This window comes from Coregonus clupeaformis, chromosome 12, assembly GCF_020615455.1.
Source record: "Coregonus clupeaformis isolate EN_2021a chromosome 12, ASM2061545v1, whole genome shotgun sequence".
NCBI classification, from domain to species: Eukaryota; Metazoa; Chordata; class Actinopteri; order Salmoniformes; family Salmonidae; genus Coregonus; species Coregonus clupeaformis.
This window is the reverse complement of record NC_059203.1, coordinates 34,953,971-34,973,002: the sequence shown is the minus strand read 5'-3', so window position 1 is coordinate 34,973,002 and position 19,032 is coordinate 34,953,971. Positions and strand designations below refer to the sequence as shown.

Below are 19,032 nucleotides of genomic sequence, written 5' to 3'. Positions count from 1 at the left end.
AACTCATAATTATAGGCCCTTCTCTGGTCAACAATTTGATTAATACACCAACACCATACATAAACACATCCAGATGGCTCTGAATGCAAATAAACACAGGGAAAGGAGAGACAAATCTGATCTCTGGTCACATATGATAATATTGGACAATGTGCCTAAAAGTCTCCAACGTGGCATTGCATTGGAAGGAACCCATGTTGTGAGAAGCCTTGATGATATAACTGTGACAAAAAAATGGGTTCAGCAGCACTCATCCTGCAGTCACAGCTACACCTAGTGGACACCGGCAGCAACTGCACAACATGTCTGCTTGGCAATTGTCTCAACAAGTATCACTGACTCACTCGCCCCGTCGCGCAGTTTTGACAGCTTTTGTCAGATGTGACTTTTCGTAGCAGGTTAGGATAATTAATGCAGCAGGTTAGGATAATTAGATTAAGTTTAGGAAAACGATTCCATTTCAACTTTTGACGTTTTTTTTTTACAAAAGCTGTATCCTTTCTAGCCATGACCCTATAGCGCTGGCTGGCGCATAGCATAGGGCAGCAAAAGGCTCTTCTCCACCATGGCCCTGCTCTGCTGATGTTGCTGGTGCTGTCTCGACCGGCGTTAGAGCCTCCCCCTCTAACGCCGGTCCTCTGATGTCCAATGGACAGCTATTCTTGGAATAGAGTCTGTATTCTTTCTTAGAAACTTGTCCTATCCAGCTCCAGTGGGGTCTCAACATGTATAAAGCTATTGAAGTTATGAAACAAATGCACTGTCAAAGCCAGGCCCCAGTGATTTTTCATCTCACCAAATATGACCCAGACATCCACCTATGACATGATAAGGAGTGAGTGAGGTCCATAGTGCTTTTGTGTTGTTTATTGTAGTATTCATGTGACTAGGATAGAAAAACCCATTTCTGTTACCACTGATGCTGAGCAGACAAACAGATACATACTGTATGTACAACAACACACTGACGATGCTCTCCAACGATTAGAACCTCGATTTACAGATAAAAAACATTAAAATGAGTAGATCTCATCTATACATTTACAGGACCTCGAAAGAGATTTAGGCTACGTCCCAAATGGCACCTTATTCCCTATAGTGCACTACTTTTACCAGAGCCCTTGGGCCCTAAAAGTAGTGCACTAAATAGGAAATAGGGTGCCATCTGGGATGCACCCATACAGTACTGCCAAAGCATGATACAAGCAAGCAAATAGTGGTGAACCAGCCCTGCGTGACAGGAATGAGGATATATCACATCACATGATCAGACTAACTCCCAAGCAGCTTCCTGTGTCCCTCACAGTCAGTTGACCCCTGGGTTGTGTTCATTAGGCACCAAATGGAAGAAAACGGACTAATTCTCTGGAATTGCAAACGCTCATTTTCCGTTGCAAAACATTTTCCGCCGCGTGGCCTAATGAACACGACCCTGTACACAGTGTGATGGCACAGACAAAGGTCCTTTCAACATGGAGACTAAGTGTTCGTCCCAAATGGCACCCTACCCAAATGGCACCCTATTCCCTATATGGTGCACTATTTTGACCAGGGCCCATAGGGTAGTGCACTATATAGGGAATAAGGTGCCATTTGGGATGCAATCTAACATACATACAGTACATATCAGTTTTCTATTTATTTATTACTCTTCCTCTTACAGGAAAGCATACATAATTTGGTTCAACTAATCAACAGATGGTCCATTGGATGAAGTAAAAAACGGACATTAAAATACAACAATATGAATAAGTCCTTTTCTCCCTGAAGTCACAGGACAGTCTCATGAGTGCAACAAGGGTTTTTGCCTTTTCTCTGCTGTGATTGGTGCACAGTGACTCCAAGCGAGCACTTCCTGGGGTCACTGGCGCTTGGCCTTGTAGGGTCGCGAGCGTTTCCTGCGGTCTGGTTTCCTCTGTTTGTGTAGACGTCCGATGCTCACTCCCTGGCGACGACGCACAGATATATTCTGCTCGACCAAACTGGCCAACATGCCTGCAGACAAGAGGAGATAGAAAGCGATGAGGAGAAATGACAATGAACTCCAGTGAATTGATTTAAAGAGGTTCCTGTAAAATGGCCTATGATCTGGTAAATGTTATATCACATTTCCTGCATTAAATCACATGAAAACCCTTGTCAAGAGAAGAAAAAGCATAATTTATGAACTACTCTCAGCCAGCATGGACCTCTGACTGCACAGCAGGCAGTAGAGGTGAAATATAGAGCTAAGAGATTAGTTCATATATGAGAGGGAGGGAGAGGAGAAGACTGGATGTGCATGAAAATCCACCTAGGTTGTTGTACCAAAGGAAAGAGGTGGCCTTACCTTCTTGTGCCAGCATGGATATAAAGGTGCAGATGAACTCGTCATAATTATGGGTCCTCCTCTGGTCATCAATCTGGTCAAAACATGGGTGAACATTTTGATTAGCACACCAACATACAAAACACACATAGCATACATAACACACATAAACCTGCCCACATAGATTTGGATGTCTGTGATTAAACCTTTGAATGGCTCTGCTTTAGAGCAACTTTACTATTCTGTATTATAACCTTGTATTTTTTCCTCTTCTCCACCTCCTCTTTAAGAAACACTTCATAGTTGGCGATGTCAGCCTCCACACACTTGAGCAGAGCAAGCAGCTCCTGCAGGAAACAAGAGAGAAACACCAACTGTGACATTTGGTGATAACATAAAATCTCTCTCAGAAACATATCTGGATTTAGATAGGATAGAGAGAGAGGACTTACTTTAGGAGAGTATTTCTCCACAGAAGGCTTGCTGCTTCCAACGGTTTCCGTGGAGATGACCTTTTCCTTGCTGGGTTTGACCTCTGTTGCGTCTTTGATCTCGTCCTCTTTCACCTCCACCAATGGTCCCTCCTTCCCCTCCTCCTTCACTCCTTCCCCCTTTCCTGCTGGATTTCTCCCCTGCTCTTTTACCTTCTCTGGAGCGCCGGCCTTCTTCTCTTCAAGAGGTGTATCAGCTGTACAGGCAAGAAACATACCTATTTAGCAGCTATAAACCAGACCTGGGTTTCAAATACTTTGAGTGTTTGCTTTAGCCTGCCTGGAATGCCAGCCTGGGTGGGGTTTGCACTTTGCAACAGGCAAGCTCAATTAAGCACAGAAAGTATTTTAAAATATTTCAAATAGTGTTTGAACCCAGGTCTGCTATTAACTCAGTGATATCGTCTTCCATATGCTTCCGTTTGCTAATACATTGTTTATCTCTTGCATCTCAAGAGCTGTGTGACTCTGGTATTAGATTAGTATAATCCAGGTATTAATATAGATTATGTAATTAGGTCTGAAGGTAAACAGATGCTCTTTGAAATGTAATTTATGATGATGATCTTAATCGAGTGCCCATGTTCACTTCCCCACAGGTCCAATACCTCAATCGCTCTCACACACACACACACCCGTCCTTCCTCACCGGGTGGCGGTACAGTATATATAACCCCATCCTCCTGTAGGTGCAGCAGGGCGGTGCTGACGGAGGGCCCCAGCTCTCTGACGGCCCGGTTGTGCCTGGCATCCAGCCTCAGCAGACCCTCATCCTCCCCGAACAATACCCGGGACAGGTGGGACGCCACGGGGCTGGAGGGCCGTGTGGCCGCCTGGGAGCGGGCCGGGGAGCGCAGTGGCGAGTTGAAGGCGCTGCCGATCTCTGAGGCGGTGTCGGTGCTCTCGTTGCTGGGTGTGGGCGAGGGCTGGGAGGCGGCCGTGATCACGATGCCCCCCGTGCGGCCCTCGGTACGGACGGAGAGGGGCGTGGCCAGAGAGTCCTTCCTCTGGACTTCCTTCTTGAGTTTCTCAGCCAGGACACCGTGCGCCAGCTTGGTCTCCACGCCACTGCCGCCACCCCCGACACGGCCTGTACGGGAACGTAGCACCCCTTTACGCCTGAACCTACACACACACACACACACACAAATGCACAAACATAACCAATACATTTCAAGCACTCCAATTGCTTGGAAGAGAACATTTTGATCCTAGATCAGCATTCCTACGATGAGACGCTTTGTGAATACGGGCCCATGTGATGTGGAGGAGCTGACCTGGTGGGTGTGCCAGTCTCTTCCTCCTCTTCATCCTCATAGTCATCGTCATCAGAGTAGGGGGGCTGGGGCGCGCCGGGCACCCGGGGACGACCCACCCCTGTCACCCCTGTCGCAAGGTCCTCCTCCTCCTGTCAATCACAGAGAACAACCAATCAGCGACCTTGCCAAGGCAAACATACAGTATTGGCTTCTCGAGTCGAACCTTAACTTGAGATATGAGTGTGTAAGTCAAGACTGTTGTGAAAATCATCGTGCATTAATGTCAATAAGAGATTTGTGTGGAAATGTTGAGTTGTGTCACATAACCCGTTCCCCCCTGACCTGCATGGGGGACTTGGCGTAGTTGTGGTTGTCCAAGAAGGCGGGCAGGCGAGGGACAATGGGGTTGGGGCTGGTGACAGGCTGGGAGGTTCCCGCTCCCCCCAATGGGGCGGCTGGTTTCCCCATGGCTTTCCCCTTGCCTGAGGGGCTCGGGGCCAATTGGGACTGGGCTGCTGTGTTTGCACAACAGGGGAACATAAGGTCATGTCCATGAATGTCAGTGTACCAGTTGAAGCACATCATACCCTGCGTTAGGCTGCGTCCCAAATGACACCATATTCCATATATAGCGCACTACCTTCGACAGGGCCCTGGGCAAAAGTAGTGCACTATAAAGGGAATAGGGTCCCATTTGGGAGGCATCCACAGACTCACATTCTCATGTCTATAAAGAGAATCTACATTTTTTCGGAGCTGAATTTAATACCTGTGGGAGGAGTCTGCTCAGCACCCTGTGATGTAACAGGTTGAGGGTCCGCCTCTTCTTTCTTGATAGCAGGGGGCGTGTCCTCTGAGGGGGAGGAGTCTGGCTGCTTCCTGTCCTGTACAAGCTCTGGCTGGGTGACCCGGATCAGCTGGGGAACAGGTCACACTCATGTCAAGTCAATCGGACAGAGACGTTGTGCATTTCTGTATATCTGTTTGTATGCGTCTATGGGTGCATTTGTTTTAGCTAACTGAGGGCACCAGCTGGGAGATTTGCACATTTTAGACCACTCCTTGCCTTAGTTACCAGCTGGGCACCAGGCAAGCTAAAACGAATGCACCTACAGACACATATAAACAGATATACAGACATGCACATTCTCACTGGGCCATATCAGTGGGCTCCTCAGTCTGTGTCCAGACCTACTGTAGCCCCTCCAGAACCGTTTGATAGTTTACATTTTACACACACACACTTTAATCATTTTGCAGGCGCTCTTATCAAGAGCAATTAGGGTTAAGTGCCTTGCTCAAGGGCACATTGACAGACTTGTTTTACCTAGTCGACTCAGTGATTCGAACCAGCGACCTTTCAGTTACTGGCCCAACGCTCTTAACCGCTAGGCTACCTGCCACCGCGCACGCGCACACACACACGCCCCTGTGTCTCCTGACCTGCTGTAGCCCCTCCAGTACCATCTGTCTGTTCCTCTTCAGGATCTCCAGTTTGGACTCATACTTCACCCTGCGGTCTGGAACCACTGCCATCAGGTTAAAGCGGATATCATGGTAGGGCTCTCTGGGAGGGACGAGAAAAGTGTGTGAGTGTGTGAGAGAGAGCTAGGGTCTGAACATCTCATTCAGTGTTAATGAGGCAGGAGATTGGCCCCTGACTCACCCAGCCGTGGCCAAGCCAATCCTCTCCATAATGACCCGCCGTGCCTTATCCGTCCACTCCTCCTCCTCTCCCCATGGCCCTGAGAGAGAGAGAGAAAGAGAAAATGAAAGTGTTTACATTTGACCCCCCCACTATACCGGGAATATGGTGGCATTTGGGACACAGCCATTGTAGTCTTCAAGGTGCAAGATGGTGCCGACAGACATGGCAGCTCTGCTTCTAGCTCCTAAGCAATTTTGTATTACCTCCCAAGATAATTCTCTTCAGTTAAAGTCACAGCCCTCCATAAGGCCATCAAACAGGCAAAACGTCATTACAGAGACAAAGTGGAGTCAATTCAACGGCTCAGACACGAGACGTATGTGGCAGGGTTTACAGACAATCACGGATTACAAAGGGAAAACCAGCCACGTCGCAGACACCGACGTCTTGCTCCCGGTCAAGCTAAACACTTTTTCTTTGCCCGCTTTGAGGATAACACAGTGTCACCGACGCGGCCCGCTCCCAAGGACTGTGGGTCTCATTCTCCGTGGCCGACGTGAGTAAGACATTTAAGCGTGTTAACCCTCGCAAGGCTGCCAGCCCAGACGGCATCCCTAGCCGCGTCCTCAGAACAGCTGGCTGGAGTGTTTACGGACATATTCAATCTCTCCCTATCCCAGTCTGCTGTCCCCACTTGCTTCAAGATGTCCACCATTGTTCCTGTACCCAAGAAAGCAAAGGTAACTGAACTCAATGACTATCGCCCCGTAGCACTCTCTTCGGTCATCATGAAGTGCTTTGAGAGGCTAGTTAAGGATCATATCACCTCTACCTTACCTGATACCCTAGACCAACTTCAATTTGCATACTGCCCCAATAGATCCACAGATGATGCAATCGCCATCACACTGCCCTATCCCATCTGGACAAGAGGATTAACTATGTAAGAATGCTGTTCATTGACTATAGCTCAGCCTTCAACACTATTGTACCCTCCAAGCTCATCATTAAGCTTGGGGCCCTGGGTCTGAACCCCGCCCTGTGGAACTGGGTCCTGGACTTCCTGACGGGCCACCCCCAGGTGGTGAAGGTGGGAAACACCTCCACTTCACTGATCCTCAACATGGGGGCCCCACAAGGATGCATACTCAGCACCCTCCTGTACTCCCTGTTCACCCATGACTGTGTGGCCACGCACGCCTCCAACTCAATCATCAAGTTTGCAGACGACACAACAGTACTAGGCTTGAATACCAACAATGAAGAGACAGCCTACAGAGAGGAGGTGAGGGACCTGGTGGAGTGGTGCCAGGAAAATAACCTCTCCCTCAACGTTAAAATGAAGGAGCTGATCGTGGACTTCAGTAAACAGCAGCGGGAGCACGCCCCTATCCACATCGACGCGACTGCAATGGAGAAGGTGAAAAGCTTCAAGTTCCTCTGCGTACACATCACTGACAATCTGAAATGGTCCACCCACACAGATAGTGTGGTGAAGAAGGCAGCGCCTCTTCAACCTCAGCAGGCTGAAGAAATTCGGCTTGGCCCCTACGACCCTCACAAACCTATCACAGCCTGTTACGGCAACTGCACCACCCGCAACCGCAGGGCTCTCCAGAGGGTGGTGCGGTCTGCCCAACGCATCACCGGGGGCACACTGCCTGCCCTTCAGGACACCTACAGCACCCAATGTCATAGGAATTGTCAAAGACTCCAGACACCCTAGTCATAGACTGTTCTCTCTGCTACCGCACGGCAAAAGCTACCGGAGCGCCAAGTCTAAGTCCAAGAGGCTTCTAAACAGCTTCTACCCCCAAGCCATAAGACTCCTGAACATCTAATCAAATGGCTACCCAGACTATTTGATCATCAGACAACCCTTTTGCAATTATGTTAGCACAGCTGAAAACTGTTGTGCTGATTAAAGAAGCAATAAAACTGGCCTTCTTGAGACTAGTTGAGTATCTGGAGCATCAGCAATTGTGGGTTCGATTACAGGCTCAAAATGGCTTTCTTCTGAAACTCGTCAGTCTATTCTTGTTCTGAGAAATGAAGGCTATTCCATGTGAGAAATTGCCAAGAAACTGAAGATCTCGTACAACGCTGTGTACTACTCCCTTCACAGAACAGCACAAACTGGCTCTAACCAGAATAGAAAAAGGAGTGGGAGGCCCCGGTGCACAACTGAGCAAGAGGACAAATACATTAGTGTCTAATTTGAGAAACAGACGCCTCACAGGTCCTCAACTGGCAGCTTCATTAAATAGTACCCGCAAAACACCAGTCTCAACGTCAACAGTGAAGAGGCGACTCCAGGATGCTGACGTTCTAGGCATAGTTGCAAAGAAAAAGCCATATCTCAGACTGGCCAATAAAAAGAAAATATTAAGGTGGGCAAAAGAACAGAGGAATATTGAAAAAAAGTGTTACGGACAGACTAATCGAAGTTTGAGGTGTTCGGATCACAAAGAAGAACATTTGTGAGACGCAGACCAAATGAAAAGATGCTGGAGGAGTGCTTGATGCCATCTGTCAAGCATGGTGGAGGCAATGTGATGGTCTGGGGGTGCTTTGGTGGTGGTAAAGTGGGAGATTTGTACAGGGTAAAAGGGATCTTGAAGAAGGAAGGCTATCACTCCATTTTGCAACCCCATGCCATACCCTGTGGACGGCTTTGAATGGAGCCAGTTTCCTCCTACAACAGGACAATGACCCAAAGCACAGCTCCAAACTATGCAATAACTATTTAGGGAAGAAGCAGTCAGCTGGTATTCTGTCTATAATGGAGTGGCCAGCACAGTCACCGGATCTCAACCCTATTGAGCTGTTGTGGGAGCAGCTTGACCGTATGGTACGTAAGAAGTGTCCATCAAGCCAATCCAACTTGTGGAAGGTGCTTCAGGAAGCATGGGGTGAAATCTCCTCAGATTACCTCAACAAATTGACAACTAGAATGCCAAAGGTCTGCAAGGCTGTAATTGCTGCAAATTGAGGATTCTTTGACGAAAGCAAAGTTTGAAGGACACAATTATTATTTCTATTAAAAATCATAATTTTTAACCTTGTCAATGACTACATTTCCTATTCATTTTGCTATATTTCCTATTCAAACTCATTTCATGTATGTTTTCATGGAAAACAAGGACATTTCTAAGTGACCCCAAACTTTTGAACGGTAGTGTACATATTACCTCAATTACCTCGACTAACCGGTACCCACTGCAATGTGCCCCCGCACATTGACTCAGTACCGGTACCCACTGCAAATTGCCTCGCTATTGTTATTTTTACTGCAGCTCTTTAATTATTTGTTACTTTTATTTCGTATTAATTTATATTGTATTTTTTTGTGATTTTTTTTGGTATTCTTTCTTAAAACTGCATTGTTGGTTAAGGGCTTGTAAGCAAGCATTTCACTGTATTCGGCGCATGTGACAAATAAAATGTGATTTGATTTGACATGGAATCACTGGTCTCTTTAATAACGGAACACTAGTCACTTTAATAATGTTTACATACTGCTTTACTCATTTCATATACTGTATTCTACTATACTGTATTTTAGTCAATGTCACGCCGACATTGATTGTCCTAATATTTACAGTGCCTTCGGAAAGTATTCAGACCACTTGACTTTTTCCACATTGTTACGTTACAGCCTTATTCTAAAATTGATTAAATTGTTTCCCCCCTCAATCTACACACAATACCACATAATGACAAAGCAAAAACAGGTCTTTTTTTTTTTTTGCAAACAAATGTCAAAAAAAAGAAGAAAAACGTACATATCACATTTACATACAGTGGGGGAAAAAAGTATTTAGTCAGCCACCAATTGTGCAAGTTCTCCCACTTAAAAAGATGAGAGAGGCCTGTAATTTTCATCATAGGTACACGTCAACTATGACAGACAAATTGAGAATAAAAAAATCCAGAAAATCACATTGTAGGATTTTTAATTAATTTATTTGCAAATTATGGTGGAAAATAAGTATTTGTTCACCTACAAACAAGCAAGATTTCTGGCTCTCACAGACCTGTAACTTCTTCTTTAAGATGCTCCTCTGTCCTCCACTCGTTACCTGTATTAATGGCACCTGTTTGAAATTGTTATCAGTATAAAAGACACCTGTCCACAACCTCAAACAGTCACACTCCAAACTCCACTATGGCCAAGGCCAAAGAGCTGTCAAAGGACACCAGAAACAAAATTGTAGACCTGCACCAGGCTGGGAAGACTGAATCTGCAATAGGTAAGCAGCTTGGTTTGAAGAAATCAACTGTGGGAGCAATTATTAGGAAATGGAAGACATACAAGACCACTGATAATCTCCCTCGATCTGGGGCTCCACGCAAGATCTCACCCCCGTGGGGTCAAAATGATCACAAGAACGGTGAGCAAAAATCCCAGAACCACACGGGGGGACCTAGTGAATGACCTGCAGAGAGCTGGGACCAAAGTAACAAAGCCTACCATCAGTAACACACTACGCCGCCAGGGACTCAAATCCTGCAGTGCCAGACGTGTCCCCCTGCTTAAGCCAGTACATGTCCAGGCCCGTCTGAAGTTTGCTAGAGTGCATTTGGATGATCCAGAAGAGGATTGAGAGAATGTCATATGGTCAGATGAAACCAAAATAGAACTTTTTGGTAAAAATTCAACTCGTCGTGTGTTTGGAGGACAAAGAATGCTGAGTTGCATCCAAAGAACACCATACCTACTGTGAAGCATGGTGGTGGAAACTTCATGCTTTGGGGCTGTTTTTCTGCAAAGGGACCAGGACGACTGATCCGTGTAAAGGAAATAATGAATGGGGCCATGTATCGTGAGATTTTGAGTGAAAACCTCCTTCCATCAGCAAGGGCATTGAAGATGAAACATGGCTGGGTCTTTCAGCATGACAATGATCCCAAACACACCGCCCGGGCAACGAAGGAGTGGCTTCGTAAGAAGCATTTCAAGGTCCTGGAGTGGCCTAGCCAGTCTCCAGATCTCAACCCCATAGAAAATCTTTGGAGGGAGTTGAAAGTCCGTGTTGCCCAGCGACAGACCCAAAACATCACTGCTCTAGAGGAGATCTGCATGGAGGAATGGGCCAAAATACCAGCAACAGTGTGTGAAAACCTTGTGAAGACTTACAGAAAATGTTTGACCTGTGTCATTGCCAACAAAGGGTATATAACAAAGTATTGAGAAACTTTTGTTATTGACCAAATACTTATTTTCCACCATAATTTGCAAATAAATTCATTAAAAATCCTACAATGTGATTTTCTGGATTTTTTTTTCTCATTTTGTCTGTCATAGTTGACGTGTACTCTCTCATCTTTTTAAGTGGGAGAACTTGCACAATTGGTGGCTGACTAAATACTTGTTTTCCCCCACTGTAAGTATTCAGACCCTTTACTCAGTACTTTGTTGAAGCACCTTTGGCAGCGATTACAGCATCTAGTCTTCTTGGTCATGACGCTACAAGCTTGGCACACCTGTATTTGGGGAGTTTCTCCCATTCTTCTCTGCAGATACTCTCAAACTCTGTCAGGTTGGATGGGGAGCATTGCTGCACAGCTATTTTCAGGTCTCTCCAGAGATGTTCACTCGGGTTCAAGTCCGGGCTCTGGCTGGGCCACTCAAGGACATTCAGACACTTGTCCCAAAGCCACTCCTGCGTTGTCTTGGCTGTGTGCTTAGGGTCATTGTCCTGTTGGAAGGTGAACCTTCGCCCCAGTCTGAGGTCCTGAGCAGGTTTTCATCAAGGAACTCTCTGTACTTTGATCCATTCATCTATGCCTCAAACCTGACTAGTCTCCCAGTCCCTGCCGCTGAAAAACATACCCACAGCATGATGCTGCCACCACCATGCTTCGCCTTAGTTATGGTGCCAGGTTTCCTCCAGACGTGACGCTTGGAATTCAGGCCAAAGAGTTCAATCTTGGTTTCATCTCATGGTCTGAGAGTGTTAAGGTGCCTTTTGGCAAACTCCAAGCGGGCTGTCATGTGCCTTTTAGTGAAGAGTTGCTTCCGTCTGGCCAATCTACCATAAATGCCTGATTGTAGTGCTGCAGAGATGGGAGAAACTTCCAGAAGGACAACCATCTCCACAGAGGAACTCTAGAGCTCTGTCAGAGTGACCATCGGGTTCTTGGTCACCTCCCTGACCAAGGCCCTTCTACCCCGATTGCTCAGTTTGGCAGGCAGCCAGCTCTAGGAAGAGTCTTGGTGGTTCCAAACTTCTTCCATTTAAGAATGATGGAGGCAACTGTGTTCTTGGGGACCTTCAATGCTGCAGAAATTTTTTGGTACCCTTCCCCAGATCTGTGCCTCGACACAATCCTGTCTCGGGGGGCGCTACGGACAATTCCTTCGACCTCATGGCTTGGTTTTTGCTTTGACATGCACTGTCAACTGTGGGACCTTATATAGACAGGTGTATGCCTTTCCAAATCATGTCCAATCAATTGAATTTACCATAGCTGGACTCCAATCAAGTTGTAGAAACATCTCAAGGATGATCAATGGAAACAGGATGCACCTGAACTCAATTTCGAGTCGCATAGCAAAGGGTCTGAATACTTATGTCAATAAGGTATGTTTTTTATTTTTAATACATTTGCTAAAATTTCAAAAAAAACTGTTTTCGCTTTGTCATTATGGGGTTTTGTGTGTAAATTGCTGAGGATTTTTATTGATTTGATCCATTTTAGAATACGCCTGTAATGTAACAAAATGTGGAAAAAGTCAAGGCACTGTATATATTTCTTAATTCCATTACTTTACTTTGTGTGTATTATTGTGAATTGTTAGATACTACTACACTGTTGGAGCTAGGAACACAAGCATTTCGCTACACCTGCAATAACATCTGCTAAATATGTGTATGTGACCAATAAAAGTTGATTTGAAGGGTTATATTGCCAAACCGTTCTTTAAGTCTCAACGTGAGTTAGCGGTACCACACTGGTTCTCAGTCTTAACGTGAGTTTGCGGTACAATGCTGCTTCTCTAAGTCTATCACAGTGTGCATTCTTACCGTGGTCAATGGGGTACGCCTTGAGGCCGTCTAGCTCAAACAAGCGGTCTTTGATGGGAACGTAGCTGACAAAGTGGAATGCTTCCATGGTCCGCACAGCGCTAATCCCGTTCTGCTTCTCCGGCAGGTGCCTGGGCTCCGGTCTCCATGGAAACAAGAGAAGGAAGAGGTGTGGGAATCGGACAGAGCTGAACGTCACCTGCGGCCCTTTCCATGCAAGACCAATCAACCATGGTGGCAGAACCACGTTTGTATACATCAGGGTTATTGTATTCATTGGTGCACAGGTAGCAAAACATTTTGCAATGAAAAATGAACACAATCGTTTCTTATTGGACAAGTTCAGGTAGGTCATTCCCTGTTTCAGTCTTTTCTTATGTGCCTAGTGAATAAAACTTAGTGGTAGACCCAGAATGAAGGGGCATACACACTAAGGAGGGACAGATGCAACAGTGCATCCTACCTGGCATGGCTGTTGTGTGCTTTAGCCAGCTCTGGGGCATTTCCAATGGCGTAGCCTTTACTCTAAAAGAACATAAAATACCATAATGTAAAATGTGAATAATAATGACACCACAGAAAAAATTGGAGAGAGGTGTGTGGTGTGTGTGTACGCCTCACCTCTGGGCCAAAGCCTTTAGTGAAGGTCTTCATGCGACTAAGGGTAGTGCCCAACTCAACCCCTCTACAGTTCAGGAGCACGCTCAGAAGTGCATGGGTGGCACAGGAGTTGGGGATCAGCTGTGCACAGAAATAATAACAGTGTAAAGGAACTCAATAGCAGAAAGAAAAGAAAAACAATGCCTTTCTATGACACCATCCCACAGTAGGAAATGACGGAATGAACCACATCCTGACAACAATATAGCCGCAATGCATGCAAATCAGTATTAGTGCAAACTGACTGCTCTGAACCCTACAGTGTAGTTGAGGATTAAACAGACTCACCTGGTGGGCAAAGAACATGTCATTAACAATGTCATCATCGATGACAGAGGTCTCATCCACCAAGGTGGAGACTTTCCTCCTAGACCTTCGCTCCTCGATCCACTTGAACAGGAAGATGAAGCCATACACGGGGCTAGGGGGGATGACAGGAGTTAGTCAACAATCAGACAGTGGTCCATAGATTTGGGTCTCCATACACAGTGGGCTTAATTTACATTAGTAAGGATTTCAAAGAGGTTGTCACACAGTGTGACATAGGGCTCTGGTCAAAAGTAGTGCAATATGTAGGGAATAAGTAGCCCTTGATCATGACTCTCAGTTCCATTACATTACACACACCAGTAAGGTACGAGGTAGACGGCAAACCTGATGTCATTGTTTTCCAATGACAGCACGATGGTAAATGCCATTGAGGCTGGCAGTGAATGCCGGAATTCAAATATTTCAACTTTTGCCATCTGCCGTAGCGTTGTTTTCTACCGGATGTTTGTTTACTGAAATCCCCATAGCAACGTATACCGTCGTCAAAGATTTTTATAACTAAACCAAGATAGACCACAGCCAGTCGTTTCAAATGGGAACAAATGAGTCAGAGGGCAGAGCCAAGCACGAGCTTGCGAGATCCTATTGGCGATATATTTACATAATTCCGTTAGGGAATGCCTACTCTGTGAAGTGCGCGTGTGTAACAACTCAATTCGCCTTTGCACTCCTTCTAAACAATGTAATTTTGTAAAGACTTTAGCAAAGGGTAAAGTCTACAAAATGTTGTCCATTCTGTTCGTAACAGATTCTAGTTTTGGGAACAGAAAACTGTATTGAGATCAAATGTTTCATTGATGAGAAAATTTGCAGAATGTCGGCCAAAATCCATCTCGTTCCAGCTTCTCCCATTGCCGGACACTTGGCTTCCTCCCACTACCATATTTGGTAGTGAGTGGAAAAGCCAAGCGGATGCTTCACATTTATACATCCAGTGAAATATCTGTCTCATTGTTCTATCTGTGCGCCGTAGTGCTGGCTTGCTTTTGCAGTCACCGTCTGTCTTGCCCCGCTATGCCGACTGGTATGACGGTTTTTGCGTCCCATGTCTAAACACAGCATAAGAGTCATTGGACAACTGATGTTGGGCGATTAGGCCTGGCTCGCAGTCTGCGTTTCAATTCATCCCAAAGGTGTTCGATGGGGTTGAGGTCAGGGCTCTGTGCAGGCCAATCAAGTTCTTCCACACCGATCTCGACAAACAATTTCTGTATGGACCTCGCTTTGTGAACGGGGGCATTGTCATGCTGAAACAGGAAAGGGCCTTCCCCAAACTGTTGCCACAAAGTTGAAAGCACAGAATCATCTAGAATGTCATTGTACAGTGAGGGGAAAAAGTATTTGATCCCCTGCTGATTTTGTACGTTTGCCCACTGACAAAGAAATGATCAGTCTATAATTTTAATAGTAGGTTTATTTGAACAGTGAGAGACAGAATAACAACAAAAAAATCCAGAAAAACACATGTCAAAACTGTTATAAATTGATTTGCATTTTTATGAGAAATCAAAAGATTTCTGGCTCCCAGGTGTCTTTTATACAGGTAACGAGCTGAGATTAGGAGCACACTCTTAAAGGGAGTGCTCCTAATCTCAGCTTGTTACCTGTATAAAAGACACCTGTCCACAGAAGCAATCAATCAGATTCCAAACTCTCCACCATGGCCAAGACCAAATAGCTCTCCATGGATGTCAGGGACAAGATTGTAGACCTACACAAGGCTGGAATGGGCTACAAGACCATCGCTAAGCAGCTTGGTGAGAAGGTGACAACAGTTGGTGCGATTATTCGCAAATGGAAGAAACACAAAATAACTGGCAATCTCCCTCGGCCTGGGGCTCCATGCAAGATTTCACCTTGTGGAGTTGCAATGATCATGAGAACGGTGAGGAATCAGCCCAGAACTACACGGGAGGATCTTGTCAATGATCTCAAGGCAGCTGGGACCATAGTCACCAAGAAAACAATTGGTAACACACTACGCCGTGAAGGACTGAAATTCTGCAGCGCCCGCAAGGTCCCCCTGCTCAAGAAAGCACATATACAGGGCCGTCTGAAGTTTGCCAATGAACATCCGAATGATTCAGAGGAGAACTGGGTGAAAGTGTTGTGGTCAGATGAGACCAAAATCAAGCTCTTTGGCATCAACTCAACTCGCCGTGTTTGGAGGAGGAGGAATGCTGCCTATGACCCCAAGAACACCATCCCCACTGTCAAACATGGAGGTGGAAACATTATGCTTTGGGGGTGTTTTTCTGCTAAGGGGACAGGACAACTTCACCGCATCAAAGGTACGATGGACGGGGCCATGTACCGTCAAATCTTTGGTGAGAACCTCCTTCCCTCAGCCAGGGCATTGAAAATGGGTCGTGGATGGGTATTCCAGCATTAACAATGACCCAAAACACACGGCCGAGGCAACAAAGGAGTGGCTCAAGAAGAAGCACATTAAGGTCCTGGAGTGGCCTTGCCAGTCTCCAGACCTTAATCCCATAGAAAATCTGTGGAGGGAGCTGAAGGTTCGAGTTGCCAAACGTCAGCCTCGAAACCTTAATGACTTGGAGAAGATTTGCAAAGAGGAGTGGAACAAAATCCCTCCTGAGATGTGTGCAAACCTGGTGGCCAACTACAAGAAACGTCTGACCTCTGATTGCCAACTTGGTTTTGCCACCAAGTACTAAATCATGTTTTGCAGAGGGGTCAAATACTTATTTCCCTCATTTAAATGCAAATCAATTTATAGCATTTTTGACATGAGTTTTTCTGGATTTTGTTGTTGTTATTCTGTCTCTCACAGTTCAAATAAACCTACCATTAAAATGATAGACTGATCATGTCTTTGTCAGTGGGCAAACGTACAAAATCAGCAGGGGATCAAATACTTTTTTCCCTCACTGTATGCTGTAGCGTTAAGATTTCCCTTCACTGGAACTAAGGGGCCTTGCCCGAACCATGAAAAACAGCCCCAGACCATTATGCCTCCTCCACCAAATTTTACAGTTGGCACTATGCAGTGGGGCAGGTAGCATTCTCCTGGCATCCACCAAAACCAGATTCGTCCGTCAGACTGCCAGATGGTGAAGCATGATTCATCACTCCAGAGAATGCATTTCCACTGCTCCAGAGTCCAATGGTGGCGAGCTTTACACTACTCCAGCCGAGGCTTGGCATTGCCCATGGTGATCTTAGGCTTGTGTGTGGCTGCTCGGCCATGGAAACTCATTTCATGATGCTCCCGACAAACAGTTATTGTGCTGACGTTGCTTCCAGAGGCAGTTTGGAACTCGGTAGTGAGTGTTGCAACAGAGGACAGACGTTTATTACGCGCTTCAGCACTCGGTGGTCCCGTTCTGTGAGCTTTTGTGGCCTACCACTTCGCGGCTGAGTCGTTGTTGCTCCTAGATGTTTCCACTTCACAATAAGAGCACTTAGAGTTGACCAAGGCAGCTCTAGCAGGGCAGAAATTTGACGAACTGACTTGTTGGAAAGGTGGCATCCACGACGGTGCCACGTTGAAAGTCACTGAGCTCTTCAGTTAGGCCAATCTACTGCCAATGTTTGTCTATGGAGATTGCATGGCTGTGTACGTTATTTTATACACCTGAAATAACCGAATCCACTAATTTGAAGGGGAGTCCACATACACTATATATACAAAAGTATCTTTCATATTAGTGAGAAATAACTTTCAAAAAACAAAACTATAAATTGATACACACCTTTACAGGGTTGGTGTTCCCACACAGCCATATATCCATGTTACAGCGCGTGTTTACAGAAGACAGAGGGAACACCTGTGCTAGTTAGCTATCTACACCTGTGTGTAATGGAAGAAGGCCGCCAGAAATATGTTGTCACAGAAAAATACTGTTGGCTGCAACTGTGATAATGCCGGTTAAAACGGTAAGTGTGTATTTTGCATTTGTGAAATCGTTTTCATGTGATATGAAAGTAGATGGCTTTATGTTTCTAGAACTGTACCACAATTGTGTATCAACTCATGTTTAGATGGAGTATTTGGCTGTTTTGGCTGCCAGAGCCAGCCTACCTCTGGTCCCTGGACCTTAAGAAGTAAGGGTATAACGTTAGGCTCCTTAAGAATACATCTTGGGCTAGAGAATAGGGTGCCATTTGGGATAGTGGCAGTAGCCTGATTAGCATTACTCCATACCTTGGACACTTGCTTTGTAGGTCGTATATCTCCTCTACCTGGACCCCCTTCACACCTACATTATAAACACACATGCAAAACACACAAAGGGATGCTCAAAGTATTAACTGTTGGTTAAGGGCTGTAAGTAAGCATTTCACTGTAATGTCTGCACCTGTTGTATTCGGCGCATGTGACCAATAAAATTTGATTTGATTTGATTTGAGTATGTGCTGTTCAAACTTATCTAGTACATGTTACTTTAACAACCAACCTGTCAAATCAACTCACCAAAATCCTCCACCAAGAGCGTGAACAGCCCTGCAAACACCATAGCAACCCACACGTTAATGGAGCGTTTAACACTATTGCATCGACCATACAAACACATATTATTATTCCTCCTGGTGCAACTGGCTAAGGAACAATCAATGTAGCTTTTAACGTTAGCTGTGGCATTGACATACGACTATAACGTCAGTTGCCATTATTAAACGTATTGATGTGTTTACTGACAGTAAAAATAGAGATTATCAAACATTCAGATTACAGATTAGATTATATTTGACAACGAATTGGTTAACGTTAGCTAGCGTTAGCTTCTTACCCGGGTCACTCTCGAGTTCCAGCCACCCTTTGTTCATTTTTTCATGTACACACAGTCAATCGACATTAAGGCTATTCCCGCCAGTCCATATTCATAGAATCACTACATACATTTTATCCAATTAGCTAACGGAACGAAGAAAAATGCATTTCTAAAACGTCGTAGCTAGTTGAGAATTAAACACAAAAGAATGACAGCTCAGACGCTTTACATTTACGTAATTTAGATGCGACTTCGATGGAGTCGCGTTCAAGAGGATTCCCACTAACACAGCCACAAAATCAAAATTGGCTCTATTGTAAAAATTCATGAAAACAAAAATGTGCTTTTTAGTCTTCATTTAAGGTTAGGGTCAGGTATAAGGTTAGCAATGTGGTTAGGTTTAAAATCAGATACATTTCAGAAATAGACGGGGTTTTGCCAAAAACAGTACAGTATGAAACTGTGGTTAAACCATAATTATGACTTTGCAGCTGTGGTAACTAGTGACGACATCCATTCAAGACTACTCCAGCAGATGGCGCCATAACATACTTTCTCGTGATGTG

General features: G+C 45.4%; 1 protein-coding gene across 2 annotated transcripts; it reads right to left on the bottom strand.

The window, feature by feature from the left end:
• Window positions 1-1,571: 1,571 nt before the first annotated feature.
• LOC121578065 (ubiquitin carboxyl-terminal hydrolase BAP1) lies at window positions 1,572-18,732 on the bottom strand. 2 transcript variants are annotated; one of them, XM_041892151.1, is made up of 17 exons: window positions 18,485-18,732; window positions 18,169-18,198; window positions 17,899-17,953; window positions 13,686-13,818; window positions 13,359-13,478; window positions 13,201-13,262; window positions 12,738-12,880; window positions 5,725-5,803; window positions 5,502-5,625; window positions 4,828-4,975; window positions 4,401-4,573; window positions 4,077-4,207; window positions 3,449-3,924; window positions 2,761-2,996; window positions 2,563-2,655; window positions 2,330-2,402; window positions 1,572-1,995 (listed from the first exon to the last, which is right to left on the bottom strand). In XM_041892151.1, exons 1-17 carry the CDS (start codon window positions 18,519-18,521, stop codon window positions 1,862-1,864), a joined length of 2,247 nt encoding a protein of 748 aa, XP_041748085.1. In that variant the 5' UTR covers window positions 18,522-18,732; the 3' UTR covers window positions 1,572-1,861. The 2 variants fall into 2 exon arrangements, with proteins under 2 accessions (XP_041748085.1, XP_041748086.1); XM_041892152.1 differs by lacking the exons at window positions 18,169-18,198; window positions 18,485-18,732 and adding an exon at window positions 17,447-17,544 and having other exon boundaries at window positions 17,899-17,943.
• Window positions 18,733-19,032: the final 300 nt, after the last annotated feature.

Bases quoted from the DNA above. Each gene is read 5' to 3' on its own strand.
- LOC121578065 (XM_041892151.1), bottom strand. From the start codon at position 18,521: ATGAACAAAGGGTGGCTGGAACTCGAGAGTGACCCGG. The intron at 5,804-12,737 runs GTAAGAATGCAC...TCTCTCTCTCAG, and splicing joins GGCGTACCCCATTGACCACG to GGCCATGGGGAGAGGAGGAG. The intron at 1,996-2,329 runs GTAAGGCCACCT...TCTTGTCTGCAG, and splicing joins ATCCATGCTGGCACAAGAAG to GCATGTTGGCCAGTTTGGTC.